We start from the raw sequence: 15,373 nt of genomic DNA, 5'->3' as shown, positions 1-15,373 counted from the left end.
ATGATGGAAACTCTGTTGCAAGCAATTCCAGGAGTAGTGGTCTACTTAGATGACATATTAATAACACAAATAGCCAGCAAAATTCAATCAGTAAACTAAAACACACACATCTAGACAGATGTTGAGGAAGAGTTCCAATACTTACAGTTAGTGTGGATACCCTCACTTTCAAGCAAAATCAAAGCATTGTCTGATTATTGAAAACACTCCACAACCCACTTCAGCTGATCATCTATTTTGATTTGACTCTTTCTGCGTTCCTTTTTTGAAGTTACATTGTTTTGTATCTTTCTGCAACTGTGCTGTTTTTTGTATTTATGATGGGCCTTCTCTTTGTGGCTTTGTGACCTGTTAATATTCTAAACGTGGGACTTGAGCACTTCTATCAGGTCTCACTGATCTCTCTTGTTTCTGTGTACACATATAGCCATGTCGAGTTTGACAAAACAATGTAACTTCAAAAAAAGCAAACTTCTGCCAATTTATATCTACAATCAACTGAAAGTTAATTGATATATAACATTAGTCTGGAGCACTTCTGCTTAAGAAGTGCTTAGCAACAATTCCAAAGATTAAATCGTTGTTAGAATTGTAAAACAATATAGTTGCAAATAAAAATTATAAAATTGCAATCTAAAAACATAGCATTTGGGTAAAGCAACAAACTTTTGAACTACTCAGTAATCAAACCTGACTGTTTGAGAGCACTTAAATGATACCTTTAGTTCTAGTATGGTCCGCCAACTCACCACAATAAATAAAGTAACAAAGCAAAGAGGTGTTAGAAAAGGCAGTTTATTAAAAAGTTTTCATTAAACTCAAAAACTCTTGAAAGTACTACAAACTGTCACGTTCCTTCTTTCTCTGCATTAGAACTTTACATAATTAATCTGTCTGTGTATTCCCAGCACCACTGCAAGTAAAATTGCAATGGCAGCATCACTTGAAAAAGCAAAAATTAAGAACATCCAGTACCTACAGTCCACGTCAAAACTATTGACACATTTCTGGTTTACCTGTACTATTTTTGGAGAGTTTCTTGTCTTGCTATTTACTAAGAAACTGCACCACATTTCTCAAACAGCTGACAAGCAGCCACAAAAAGCTATTTCATAGTCTGCACATCCGCGTAGAGAACTTTTCCATCATCAGATGAGTCTTGAAAGACAACGCTGCGATTTTCTGTTCCAGTACCAAGAAACCAAATAGCTAAGATCTGCCAACTCTTTATGTGTTTCTCGCCCACTGTTTACTGAACTCTCAAAAGACTGGACAGTGGAGAAGAAATTCAACAAAGAGCTTTCAGTGGAAGACCAAAAACTAGCTGAAAACCATTGAACAGCTTCAATTAGTGAACATGACACAACAAGGAACAACAGACAGCAAACAAACTTGCCCATCCGCTCAGCTATCAGCACAGGAAGGAGTTGTCGTTGGTTCTTCCAACAAGCAGAAGAGAACTTCATGACACAAGTATTGCTACATTACGCGTAAAAAAATTCCGCTACTAGTGAAGCAAAAAACCAGACTTTCGGCATCACGGTTGGCTGGGCCTCAAACTTTCATGAACTTGAAGACGCAATCCAGGCGGAGTGGCACTTGCTCATGCCTTTTTTGTGATCTGTGCCGTACATCAAACGCATATCTAGCCAAATGTGCCTTTGTATATAGCTATGCCAGCGAGGGATGCTATCAAAAAATGAAAGGCGGACACAAGCTACTGATGTGCACTTGTGACTCAGTTTCCAAAAGACTAGCAAACCTACGAGCATTGACACTAGTTCTCTTCTATCTAAAAACATATGTGATGTGAAAACAAATGCGTTTCTGCTCATGCTACCCATGGCCATGCCTCCAAGTGTAAATATGTCAATAGTTTTGACGCGGACTGTATATGCTTAACTAACTTCTAGGCTGTTATTGCATGGCAATTAATGTTGATTGACATCCAATAAAATCTGCTGCAAAACACTGATAGGCCATGAAACACCGCAATTGAAAAGGTTATAATGTCAATAAATAACAAATCCAAAATTAGAACGTGTGACACACTCTTCCAGTTGACTGCATTAGTTTTAAAGTCAATACAGCTGGTCAGCTTCTAGAAGAGCTTGACCTCATTTAAATGATGTTGCATTCCTTCCGACTTCAACCATTTCAGAAGAGGGCAGTCAAATTATACACTCTCCTCAAGGAAAGAATAAGATACAATATACCCCAAAGCACTGCAGACAAAATGCTATGCAAATTTCCAAACTGCCATTCTAACCAACTGATATCCAACTACGACAATGTTTCAGTATATGCAACTTACCATGAGGAGTAGCGACAACAGATTGACTTCGAACACTACATAAACACGACAAAATTAAGCTTGCACTAGACAGCAGCATCTGCATCACTACCTTGACAATGCACTGACAGGTCTACTCCCTTGCTCTAATAAGATAAATATATCATTAACTGTCTTATTTTGAAAATGCACAACACTAAACCAACTAAAAGTAGACACGGTAAATCATAGTCCAAACAAGATTTTCACCTTGATATCTCCCCAACAAAGCAGTATTAGAACTTGAACTACATCGAACCACAATACAATGTATCATACATAAAGTCTAAAAAGAAAATCAAGTTTCTAAGAGACTAACCGTTCATTATTACTGTCACATCTCGTGGTGCTTGACAATGCTGATTCAGAGCAAATCTCTGGCAAATAAACAGCAATATATCAAACACACAAACACAATGTAGACAAGTTGCACACTGAGAACAAGAGAAAAGCAAACTGGTCAAAATACAAGATCTCTTACATTATACAACTCCATAATTAATGCAATAAGAAGAAACCCTCTGCTATTAAAATTAGGGCCCATTCCTAAAACAACATGACATCATGCTTTTTAATCAAGTAAGCAAGCCTGGTTTACAATGATTATTGTATGATGGCTGTTGCACATTACCATGTATCAAAGATGCCTTGACATAATCTGACACGTATTCACACAATGAATAGAACAACGTCTATTACAGCATTTGTGTGTATAACAAACAGTAATGTCATAAGTTGATATGCATTAATTTATGCAACCGGTTACCCTGTTACTACATTATAGACACAAAGCACAAGGCACATTCTGACCTGTGACAATGTGATGTGAAGCTGTTTCTATATTGCCAAACAGGATGACAAAGTACAAATAACTAACTAGTCTACTGTTCCACCTCTTGCTAAAAAAAGACAATTACTGCTGATAAATTTATTCATTCAAACTGTTAAAAACAGTGAAATTTGGTGTACTCATTCTCATTATCGAAATTATTCAAGTTTTAGTAAAATCTGAGAGCAAAACATTTGCCTAACCTAAGACACTATCTGTACATCCCATGTAGCTACATGTGTCAAAGTTCAAAGAACATTTGCAAAGTGGAACAGTCAGTCAATGACAAATAGACATTTGCTACATTTACTACAATGCTTGGCGTAATAATAAAAAGAAATGATTCCAATAGAACTGCTTATTAGATCCAAATGTTTCCCATTATTGTTAGACAACACTAAAAACATGGTGAAAATTGTCTATAAACTATTAAAATGTAATGATTCAGTCATAAGTGTATTAGAACCATCTGCAATAGATCTGTACACCTGGTCAGAAATGTAATAATGCGTTTAAGAGAATCTATTGCCATATCACCCTGTTGGCACAAGCAATAGTATCCACCTTCAGATTGATGAGTCATGTGCAGCCATTAGACAAATCAATGCACATGAAACTTGGTCTGCTGTTCACATCTTACCAGACATACATGTTCATAACGTACAGTGTAGTTCTGTCGTTACAGCAGAGAACAAGTTTACTGTTCAAAGAAATCAAGATCCCAAATATAAATGGCTAGAGAGTCAAGCAAATTAACTAAATTACGATGCAGTGAATATTAAAGCAACACATTTACTTGCAAATTTCTATCCTCATCTGCCACTTCTATTTTGTGTTGGTGGATTCAACATTCAAAATACCACTTTTTCTGAAATTTATATTGTCAATAACTTAGACTTTCTTAACCAACCATTTAAAATTTAAAGTTACTAAGACCAAATATGACACAAATACAACAACTTAACAAGTACCAATCAGTTACCGAAGTGCAGTTATTACACATAGCTGTTACCATTAATTAACTTGAACAAACCATTGTTGTTTAGTTTAACATTTTGATTATAACGTAATATCACTTGCATGTCACTGCACATAATATCAAATTTTAATTCTCTAGGGTACGTTCTTAATGTCTAATACAGTACCCTGGTAACCAAACAATCTTGCTTAAGTTAATTCTGACAAAATCACTAGTTACATGTATGTGTCAATTCTATTTGATGGATGGTATTCGTACATAAAGACAGTGACTAATCAAGAGTCTTCACAGAACTTTTGTCAAGTGTCTTTTAATTTTCAGTACTACTGTATGGTGAATGTAACAAAAATTACAAGACCTGGTAACTGTAACAGCAAGCTGTCATAAAGCAAGGTGCCATAGGTTACACAATGAAGTACAATAGGTGCAGTAATCTGAGTTTGATGTGTCAAAATCGAGGAGAGAAGAGAGGAGAAAGGAGAGAGGAGAGAGGAGAGAGGAGAGAGGAGAGAGGAGAGAGAGAGTGTGTGTGTCTATGCAATAATGGGAAAATGATCTTAGAAGATTACAATAGATTAACTTGATGATGACAACACTCAAAAAATTGTGATCCACATTTCCGCTGAAGTCACATAAACACACGTACCTTATATGTAACCAACAATTAGCAAAGAAACAAAGACAGCCACAGACAAAGTAAAAACAAATAGTTGGGTACAAAACCAAGGTTGCCTGGTAAATCTATCTTATTTATAACAAAAACCTGTTCTACAAAGCATAACAGCTCTCTGCTAAGATTCGCGTTATAATGGCATGTCATTAAGTGATGCAAGCACGTTGTTCAATCATGTAGAAATGGCTCCAATAAACACCTGATGCTGTTCTCTCTTCCCAAGTATCATCATCACTTTGTTTTTTCAAACCATGGCAAGGCCCAAGTTCAAAGCAGCCACTCAGCAAATCAATATCAACATTGCAAGTGACATTCATAAATCCGACAGCAGTACCACCAACCTACGTAAATACAAAACCACATTACTAAATTAGCAAGTAATTCATATAACAAGTAAGAACAAATGACTGCATAAACGTTCATCAATCAGACAAAGCATCTACCAATTTCATCTGCACCTGTCTTTGAGAAACATAAAAGCTCTGAACATAATTTTTATCAATGCCTTAATATTTAGAAGCACTAATGTATCAAGTCCTCACTAGTACTGATGCAAAAACAGTGGCCTAGGTAACAATTAAATACTTCTAAATACCCTAAAAGAAGAAAATTGAGCGAATATATATATGAAAGAAAGATCGCGAGAGAATTTCACCGTAATGGTTAACAGAACGTATTTCTGATATGTTTCAACTCGAAGGCCGTTTTCAATCAGGTATAACCGTAATTGACTGTTTGTTGTTTTTGAATATGTTCTCCTGTTACGTCACAAAATGTCACCACCAATTGTTAACTATATTAAGTCCGGCATCCTGATTCATACTATGGCTATTTTTTCTGATCCAGATAGCCTCTTTTACTCTTCTTTGGTAGTATCCCCCTTCTGTAGTTAGTTTTTGCACTTTTTCCAGTCCATTTGATGTCCTAGTTTCCAACAATGTGCTGCCACTGCATTTGTGTTTACGTCACAACACTCAAAATGCCTAAGCAACATCACCAAGTTTCAGTCGAACTAGGAGACGTAAACGCAAACGCAGTGGCAGCACATTGTTGGAAACTAGGACATCAAGTGGACTGGGAAAAGTGCAAAAAACTAGCTACAGGAGGAGGATACTACAAAGACGTGCAAAAGAGGCTATATGGATCAGAAAAATAGGCATAGTATGAATCAGGATGCCGGACTTAATATAGTTAACAATTGGTGGTGACATTTTGTAATGTAACAGGAGAACATATTAAAAACAACAAACAGTCAATTACGGTTATACCTGATTGAAACAGCCTTCGGGTTGAAACGTATCAAAATTACATTCTGTTTAACCATTTACGGTGAAATTATCTCGCGATATTCTTTCTTTCATGTATTGACACTGTACGACGCCATATATATATATATATATATATATATATATATATATATATATATATATAGTTGAGCAATTTCAGGGTAACCATTATTAGCGCAGAATTAATTTGTGCGTGATAACAAGTTCAACAGACAACCCAACTAATTTGTGCAAAAGGAAACCAACTGCATTCATTTAATTGTGCAATGATCTGTAATTGCACAAAATTTCCCCACACACTTTTCTTCTTTCAAGGTAGCTCATAACAGCTGTTGGCTTCAAATCATTCTCTCAAGAAATGATAGCTACAAATATAACCATGTTACCCAGTCACACTTTCTCCATTTTCAGCCTAAAAAATAGTAGCACTGGCAAAGTTTATACATGTATATAGCAAAATGCAAGTTACTTCAACATTACATATGTGTCTGAGGCTCTTATCTTGTCCTCGTGTGTGGTGTGTGTGTGTGTGGGGGGGCACGGTGGAGCAGATGGTAGAGCGTTGGTGATGACATCCGGGATCTTGTATTCCGTGATGAGGGTTGAAGGTTTGATCCTGGTGGAGGCAACACTGTCGCAGTTTCCTTGAGCAAGAAACTCACCCACACTTGCTTCTCTCGACTCAGGAGTATAAATGAGTACCCGGTCATTGACTGGGGTGGAGAAGACCTCTGGCTTGGCAGCAATATCATGCAGCAGACGGGTACGTGTGGGCCTTGGTGTCCAGTCCCAGAGCTGCGCCATTGTCAGTGTCCCTGGCTGACTCTGGCCAAGCTCCAGGTGGATTGTAGCGCTGGCCCAAGACTCCGCGTAGCGCATGGAGGCAGGGGGAGCTATCTTCACAACTGACCTCAAGGTCGACGTTGAAAGACGTGGAGGGCTTAACATTTGTTCATTTTTTGTCCATTTGTGTGTGTGTGTGTGTGTGTGTGTGTGTGTGTGTGTGTGTGTGTGTGTGTGTGTGTGTGTGTGTGTGTGTGTGTGTGTGTGTGTGTGTGGTGCTGTAGCTCAATTGGTTAGAGAGTGCATTTAGAGAAAGAGAACATCCGGGACCTTGCAGGGTTGCAAGTTCAAGTCAGAGTGACATCGATCTATGGCATAATTTCCTTAAGCAAGAAACTTACACACAATTGCTTCTCTCGACTCAGAAGTATAAATGAGTAGCTGGTCATTGACTAGGGTGGACATAACCGCTGGCTTGGTAGTACAGTAATATCATGCAAGTAACATCATGCAGCAGACAAGGAACTTGTGGGCCTTGGTGTCCAGTCCCAGAGCTGCGCCATAGTCAGTGCACCTGGATGACTCCGGCCAAGCTCCAGGTGGATAGTAGCGCCGGCCCTAAGCCTCCATGTAACGCATGGAGGCCCTGTCTCTAGAGGCAGGGGGAACTATCTCTGCAACTGACCTTAGGGTTGACGTCGAGTGACGTGGAGGGCTTGACATTTGTCCATTGTCCATTTGTGTGTGTGTGTGTGTGTGTGTGTGTGTGTGTGTGTGTGTGTGTGTGTGTGTGTGTGTGTTTGTGTGTGTGTGTGTGTGTGTGTGTGTGTGTGTGTGTGTGTGTGTGTGTGTGTGTGTGTGTGTGTGTGTGTGTGTGTGTGTGTGTGTGTGTGTGTGTGTGTGGTGCTGTAGCTCAATTGGTTAGAGAGTGCATTTGGAGAAAGAGAACATCTGGGACCCTGCAGGGTTGCAGGTTCAAGTCACAGTGATGGTGAGCTATGGCATAATTTCCTTAGGCTGCGGTCACACTATCCACATTGCCATTGACATTTCCATTATGTTGGTCACACGTACAGTTGATAGCTCATTAGCGTAATGTGAATGCCAATGTAAATAGAATGTGAATCAGAATGTCAATGTGGGCTGAGACCGGCATTTAGCATTGACATTACCATTGTTTTGGTCAGTTGACCACGCAGTCCTACGCTACTGCGGTCGCTAGAGTTTCCCTAGCACTTGTACAAAGCCTCAGTTTGCGTTGACGACTTTGTCCTTTCGTATTGACTCAACTCTTCTGTGCGCAACAAAGTATGTCGACTGAACGGGATCCTGCCAGTACAACTGCTAGCGTTAGCGTAACTTCAAAACAAAAGCAGAAAGTGCAGTGGCCTACCAACGTCCAGCAGAAACTAATTGAAATCTGGCAGACGTGCTAGAGCGTTTTGGTAGCGTCATGGTGACAAAGAAAGCAAAAGCAAGAAAGGCAGCAGAGTTGCTCAATGAGTATACGACAACAGAAGACGCCAACGTTCAGCTTACACCCAAGGAAGTGGTGGCAAAGGTGGACAACATGTCAGCAAAAGCCAAGAGATTTTATAGTCAGTTCCAGCGTCCCAAAGAAACCGGTCATGCCACTGACGATGACGATTTGTCTATCGATGTGGAAGCTGCAGCTATGGCTTGGCCAAATTTTAAGACCTTTTTGATGTCTTCAAGACTCATCCAACGCTTGGGCCTGGCATTGCAGATGATGCCAGTGAAGCACAGCCACCTCTAGAAATGTCACACCTTTCTGAGGCTTCTCTCCAGAATGACATCGGCAGCAAGGCATCATCTCGACCGACTACTCCTACCAGTGCTGTAATTGATGTCAGTAGTGACCATGATGGTGATAAAGACCTTCAGCCACAAACTAAAAAATGAAAGGAAGAGAAGGCTAAAGACAAACAAAAACACCTCATTCTCTCAGTGCTCAGGGAGTTGGAGGTCAGGCAGAAGGAGGAAGAAACAAGAGAACGAATGGATAGAGCAAGGATGGAGCACCAGCAGCTAATGATGCAGCAACAACAGCTGTTCCAAGCAGAGCTATTCAAACGCCTTTTTGACTCTGGCAGAGAAAGTAAATAAAGTAATCATATATTGTATTATTGCTTAATTAATCTGTAAAGGCTTTGTTGGAACATGCATGATGCTGTTGTTGTCAAAGTGTTGTTGTAGTTGTTGTTTGTTGTTGCTGTAGTAGCTGTAGTATTGATTGAATAGTTTACCTCAACTAATTGCTTCAAACTTTATTTTAATAAAACGTGTGTACTTTGCTTGTGAACTATACAAGAAACAACAACTTTGTACATCATGTTCCCAAAATCCCCGTCTCCGTGGAGCACACCAGAATTGCCTTTTGAGACTAAGCTTGCCCAGGTGTCGAATAAACTGCGGTAAGCTGGCAAGAGTCATGTACAGTTGCAAAGACCAACCAGAATTACTACCAGAATGAAATCTACGTTCTCTAGAGCGACGCCTCCACACAAAGCAAAAGCCCACATCTGGTGAAAAGACTACCCGATCACTCTGAACTAGCAACAAGTAGCAGAAAAGAAAAGCATGGTGATGACTTAGCAGAATTTTCGCACCACACCCACTTCTTCCCACAATGACAGAAGTACAGGTGTGACCTCTTGCCCACATTACCATTAGTATGCAATTAATGTGAATGACAATGTGACCCTAATGTTAATGTAGTGTAACTGCAGCCTTAAGCAAGAAACTTACACACAATTGCTTCTCTCAACTCAGGAGTATAAATGGGTACCTGGTCATTGACTGGGGTGGACATGACTGCTGGCTTGGCAGTAAAGTAACATCATGTAAGTAACATCATGCAGCAGACGGGTACTTGTGGGCCTTGGTGTCCAGTCCCAGAGCTGCACAATAGTCAGTGCACCTGGATGACTCCAGGTGGATTGTAGTGCTGGCCTTAAGCCTCCACGTAGCGCATGGAGGCCCTGAGCCATCTCCACAACTGACCTTAATGTTGACATTGAACGACGTGGTGGGCTTGACATTTGTCCATTTGTCCACGTGTGTGTGTGTGTGTGTGTGTGTGTGTGTGTGTGTGTGTGTGTGTGTGTGTGTGTGTGTGTGTGTGTGTGTGTGTGTGTGTGTGAAAAAGACAGCAGTCAACTTCCCCTGTCTTGCACATGTGGAAGACGTTTCTGGTGGCTCAAGGACATACAGAGACATAAGTGAAGACAGTAATTACCTCGTCTTTCAGCTCTCCCCATATATGGGGTGGCGTGGCCAGACACTGGCAGCTGTAGTCAAGTCAAGTCAAGTCAAGTCAAGTGTGTGTGTGTGTGTGTGTGTGTGTGTGTGTGTGTGTGTGTGTGTGTGTGTGTGTGTGTGTGTGTGTGTGTGCACTAGGACGTCTAGATATTTTTCACAGGACCACAATTGGACACCAAACATCAACAGAGGGAGAAATGCATTACATTAAAGCAGTTCCCCTTGCAAAATCTCGCTGTGAATCTGCCGTGAGTTGCTGTGAGTTGCAGCAAGTCGCAGGAAGTCACCATGAATTCGTTATGAAAATTTGCGGTGCCCAAATTCGCTGTGAATCACTGCGAATTCGCTGTCATTCATCTCGAATTCAATGTAGTTCGATGCAAAATCCCTACCAAATTTTGCCACAAAATTTTGTTATGGATTGTATTTATGTTTCGGCATAAGTGAATGAATTTTCAACATTTAGATGTCACACCTGCTGCATTGGCTGGGTCATGTTGCTCGTATGGACTCTAATTGCACTTCTAAACAATCTGCTTTGGGGAGGTATCCTAGAACTTAGTAAAGAGATTAGAATTTTAAAACTTTTCTCTGAAAAAAAGAAAAAGCTATAGGGATTGCATAAAAAGTAATAGAAACAAGATTTAGATAATATGAACCAAAGCCAGACATCATTATTGAATCCTTCCAACCCACTAAAGGTAAAATGTAGGGAATGTGTGTTGGAAGGATTCAATAATGATGTCTGGCTTTGGTTCATATTATCTAAATCTTGTTTCTATTACTTCTTATACAATCCTTACATCTATTATTTTTTCAGAGAAAAAGTTTTTAAAATTCTAGTTTAGTAACTTTTTAGGAGTGCGAAAGCAAAACCTACTCCATTAACTATAAACATAAGTAGCCTAACAAAAATACACATTTCCCAAATCATACTTGGTATATGTGTATTTTTTATCATGTTGTGTCACACACATCTTGAGCATGTGGATTAGGTTTCCAGTGTACATGCAAAATATGCAAAGAAGCTGTGCAGTGTTTGTGTTTAGGTTTGAATTATGCAGACGTTACATTTCGTTGCAATTATAAATTACCACCAATAAATGAAGCTGTGTTCTACTCACTTGAGAGCTACAAGCATATGTGCAAGTAGTTGTGTGTGTGTGTGTGTGTGTGTGTGTGTGTGTGTGTGTGTGTGTGTGTGTGTGTGTGTGTGTGTGTGTGCATGTGTGTGTGTGTGTGTTTATGTGTGTGTGTGTGTGTGTGTGTGTGTGTGTGTGTGTGTGTGTGTGTGTGTGTGTGTGTGTCTGTCTGTCTGTGTGTGTGTGTGTGTGTGTGTGTGTGTGTGTGTGTGTGTCTGTGTGTGTGTGTGTGTGTGTGTGTGTGTGTGTGTGTGTGTGTCTGTGTGTGTGTCTGTGTGTGTGCGCGCACGTGTGCACGTGTGTGTGCGTGCATGCATGCGTGCATGTGTGTGTGTGTGTGTGTGTGTGTGTGTGTGTGTGTGTGTGTGTGTGTGTGTGTGTGTGTGTGTGTGTGTGTGTGTACTGCAAAAGATTTCGATCTCTTGCAAAAGGTCATACTGAGATTAAAGAAGGAATGTATGCAGATGATTTAGTTGTTATTGCAAGATCTCTTGGTTGTCTACAATAATCTCTAGACGAATGCTCGCATAAAGTTTGTGTCAAGTTGAACTAAAGTTCCTAGCATGGGCAAAAAGCAAGCTCATAAATCCATGGATGGCCACTTACAGGATTTTGATCAGTTTTGTTATCTGGGTAGCATCGTTGACAAGTCTGGAGGATGTTATACAAAATTGAAAATAGAATCGTTAAAGAAAGTAAATTATTCAATTGTTGGCGGAAACGAGTGTTTAGTTCAAAAAACTTTCAGTTTGCCAATAGAAATTTCTCTTGAGCCATCAAACTAAAAATTTTCTGAACTATTTGTTCTGCCAGTCTTGCTAGATATAGGGCTGTGAGCTAGACTGGCCATGACTCAAGCGAACATTCACAAGCTGCATGAATACATTTCTGAACTTCACATGCATTAGGACTATTCTTGGAGTGTCCAAATGGCATAAATAACCAACAAGAAAATGTAAGGGTCCGATAATATAATTAAGGATGGCAGATTGTACACGAACTGTACCATTTGAACACGTAAGGGTACGACATGACAACCATGAGATGCCAGTTTCAAGATCGTCAGCTTCTTCTTCGTCATCATTGTCAATGTCATTGAACTCTACTGACATTTGTGCACGTGCACGTGACCGAGCGTGTATTGTAGAGCACACTGTACGTGCTGAGCGTCTTGGGCAATGCTCGGCTTCTACACGCGACAAGCTTGTAGACACAGTACACTGTACGAGGTCTTCGATTAGTGGCTTATACGTGAGGTCACGACACTAGAGTAGCTATATAGACAACTCATGAACTCTGTGTGCAAAATTTCATCGTACGACACACCCAGCTCGATCGTAAACAAATGCCATATTATGAGAACTGCAACGTTGACATTTCGTGATGAAAGCGAGCCAAATTTGCTCTTGCTTCTGCTTGAAGGTGTTGGTGTTCCAACTATACGACAAGAATAGGTATATTGCATCTTTGATTGCGATGACGTTCAATTTCACTACTTCTACGCACTTCCATTTGCTCGTGCGATTCAAAAGCACGATTCATTGCCTAACTGTAGGCAAGAAAATCACTTTCAGGTTTTTCAACCACAACACGTGTCAAGAACTCTTGTCACCTTGCTAAACTGCTTCCTGCAACGTAGTAGGAGCTTGTGATTGGCTGCCTGGTTATTGTTTGTTAACAGTCGTTTACAACAATTACGTGTAACATAAGTAGGGTAGCAGGTTCAAATCCATTCTACAAATCTTTTTTCTTACATGTTTCTTTTTTCTATCATCAAAAGAATACAGGTCAGCTTATTCTACGTCGTTTCCCAAAGTTTTAGCCGTAGTCAAAGAGTTATGCGTGACGAAAAAGAAGAAGAAAGAAGACAAAATCCGGCGAAAACTCCAAAATTGACGAGCGTTTTTCTAGTTCTGAAGACGAGCTGAGATCAATCAAGAAGTAGTCAAGCATAGTTGAACTTGTAAGCATTTCTATTTGTCATTTTCAAAATATTTAGCTGCGTTTTAAGGTGATTTCTGAAGGTCTAAAATATGACCACGCCCACACAACCTTGTCAATCCCTACATACAGGGTACCCTGTGATTATGCTAAGCTTTCATAATTTCAAATTCCATAATTATCTACAATTTCTCTACAAGAGGTGACAAGTACATCTAATACTTGTTTTCAGATTTACCCTGTCTAACTACCAATAAGTAGAAATTCACAGATAGAAGAGACGACAAAGATTAAAGCACATATTGTAAAAATACAGTTACCTCAGCAACAACAGCTTTGTTGCTTTCATCTTGAGCTTCAATTAATTCAGCTAAAAAGTAATCACCTAATACACAAAACAGACAATAACCAAAAATTGATATAGATCTAAGAAAGAAGTGTGTGTGTGTGTGTGTGTGTGTGTGTGTGTGTGTGTGTGTGTGTGTGTGCATGTGCGTGCGTGCGTGCTTGTGTGTGTGTGTGTGTGTGTGTGTGTGTGTGTGTGTGTGTGTGCACGCGCACGCATGCACACGCACACATGCACGATTGCGCATGTGATAATGTTACCATAAGTTGCTGTTAACACATCACTCTGCCTTTGGAAAATGGGAGTAAGATCATCATGATCCTCCATTCTACAAAATAACAAACTGTTTAAACACAAGACAGAAAGTCAGGCAAACAAACAGACAAATAAACTGCCAGACAAACAGACAGAATGAGACATGAACAAGAAATAGAGAAACAAAAAATAACAGAAAAACAAGCAGTAAAAATAAAATGCAAATATACATCTTACATACATATATAAATACAGACATAAACAACTCTGTTTGTTTATGAAAGTACAATTCTAGACTAATTTTCGATAGACTCTCTTTAGATCCTTGTCAGACTATATTGTATGTTAGTAACATATTTAGAGATAATACATGATATATTATACAAAAATACAGACATACATATTGCATTATGTACCTCACAATACTAGTATGCCATTATCAATGAGTTTTACAAAGGCTGCTACAACTAGAGGTAGCTATAACGACATGCTTTGTACGACAAAATGTTGTTATTATAGAATGAAGTAGGATAGTTGCAGTAATTTGAGGTTGATGTCTTGATACTAATATCACAGCAAAATAGCAAAATGGAAAAGGCAAATCAACACGCTGGACTAAGGATGATCTTGTTGCATAATTGATTAACATACAAATTTCATAGGCAAGCACATTTTCACTTGCCAAAATGCCCATCACAAAAAAGAAGTCAGCTGGAGACAAAGCTGGTAAACGGACTTTATTTATAATAGCATGCCTTTTAAGTGAAGTAATAAAGTACACACACGAATGTACGCACACACGCATGCATGCACGCACGCACGCACACACACACACACACACACACACACACACACACACACACACACACACGAGTAGACCATTGTTCTACTTCATTCCACAATGAGAGCACTTTCTTTGCCTACGCCGTGCCATCATTTCTACTGTTGGTACTCCATGCACATGGCCAGGTCTCCATCTGTGATGACCAAAAATAGACGCAAGGCCCCGGAAATGAGTACACGGTACTTTGATGTTGCAAGTGATCGAAGTAATGAATGCAATGGTTGTTCCTTGCAACACATGTTACCGTAGGCTTGCTCCCAAACAACGGGTGCGGCACACCTGTCGATCCAATCTGTTTCCTCATGATGATAGCATTGAAGGTATCGAAGAAGACAGATGGTAAACCAAAGAGGGTCAAAACCTCCAGAGCCAACAACAATGAAGGGGCACACACACCTCTCAAACCCTAAACATCAGAAGCTGCCAATTTCTTGGTCATGCCCTTAGCTAATAGCTGGGCTCCCGTGTGCTACTCAAGAGAAACTCTGGGACTGCGCTAGCAATCTCCTGGAACCAGACCAGGTACTCTCAGGAGAACCAACTTGTGAAGTCAACTGTGGTGTGAGCACCCAAAGTCTCACCTGGACCCCAGCGGCGGCTGTCATATCCCATGGCTGTTTAGGGCCCTAATCAAAGACCAGGTACTCATTTATACCCCTGAGTCGAGAGAAGCAATTGTGT

General features: G+C 39.9%; 1 protein-coding gene across 1 annotated transcript; it reads right to left on the bottom strand.

Annotated features, from left to right (window-relative positions):
* Positions 1–2,249: 2,249 nt before the first annotated feature.
* Positions 2,250–13,973, bottom strand: LOC134193333 (cilia- and flagella-associated protein 61-like). Its single transcript, XM_062662166.1, has 7 exons — positions 13,854–13,973; positions 13,568–13,632; positions 5,013–5,154; positions 2,652–2,709; positions 2,543–2,580; positions 2,406–2,439; positions 2,250–2,349 (listed from the first exon to the last, which is right to left on the bottom strand). Exons 1-7 carry the CDS (start codon positions 13,918–13,920, stop codon positions 2,265–2,267), a joined length of 489 nt encoding a protein of 162 aa, XP_062518150.1. The 5' UTR covers positions 13,921–13,973; the 3' UTR covers positions 2,250–2,264.
* Between the last annotated feature and the right edge of the window lie 1,400 nt (positions 13,974–15,373).

This window comes from Corticium candelabrum, chromosome 17 (assembly GCF_963422355.1).
Source record: "Corticium candelabrum chromosome 17, ooCorCand1.1, whole genome shotgun sequence".
Classification (NCBI taxonomy): Eukaryota; Metazoa; Porifera; class Homoscleromorpha; order Homosclerophorida; family Plakinidae; genus Corticium; species Corticium candelabrum.
The sequence above is the reverse complement of the archived record's forward strand: the minus strand, read 5'-3'. Positions and strand labels throughout refer to the sequence as shown.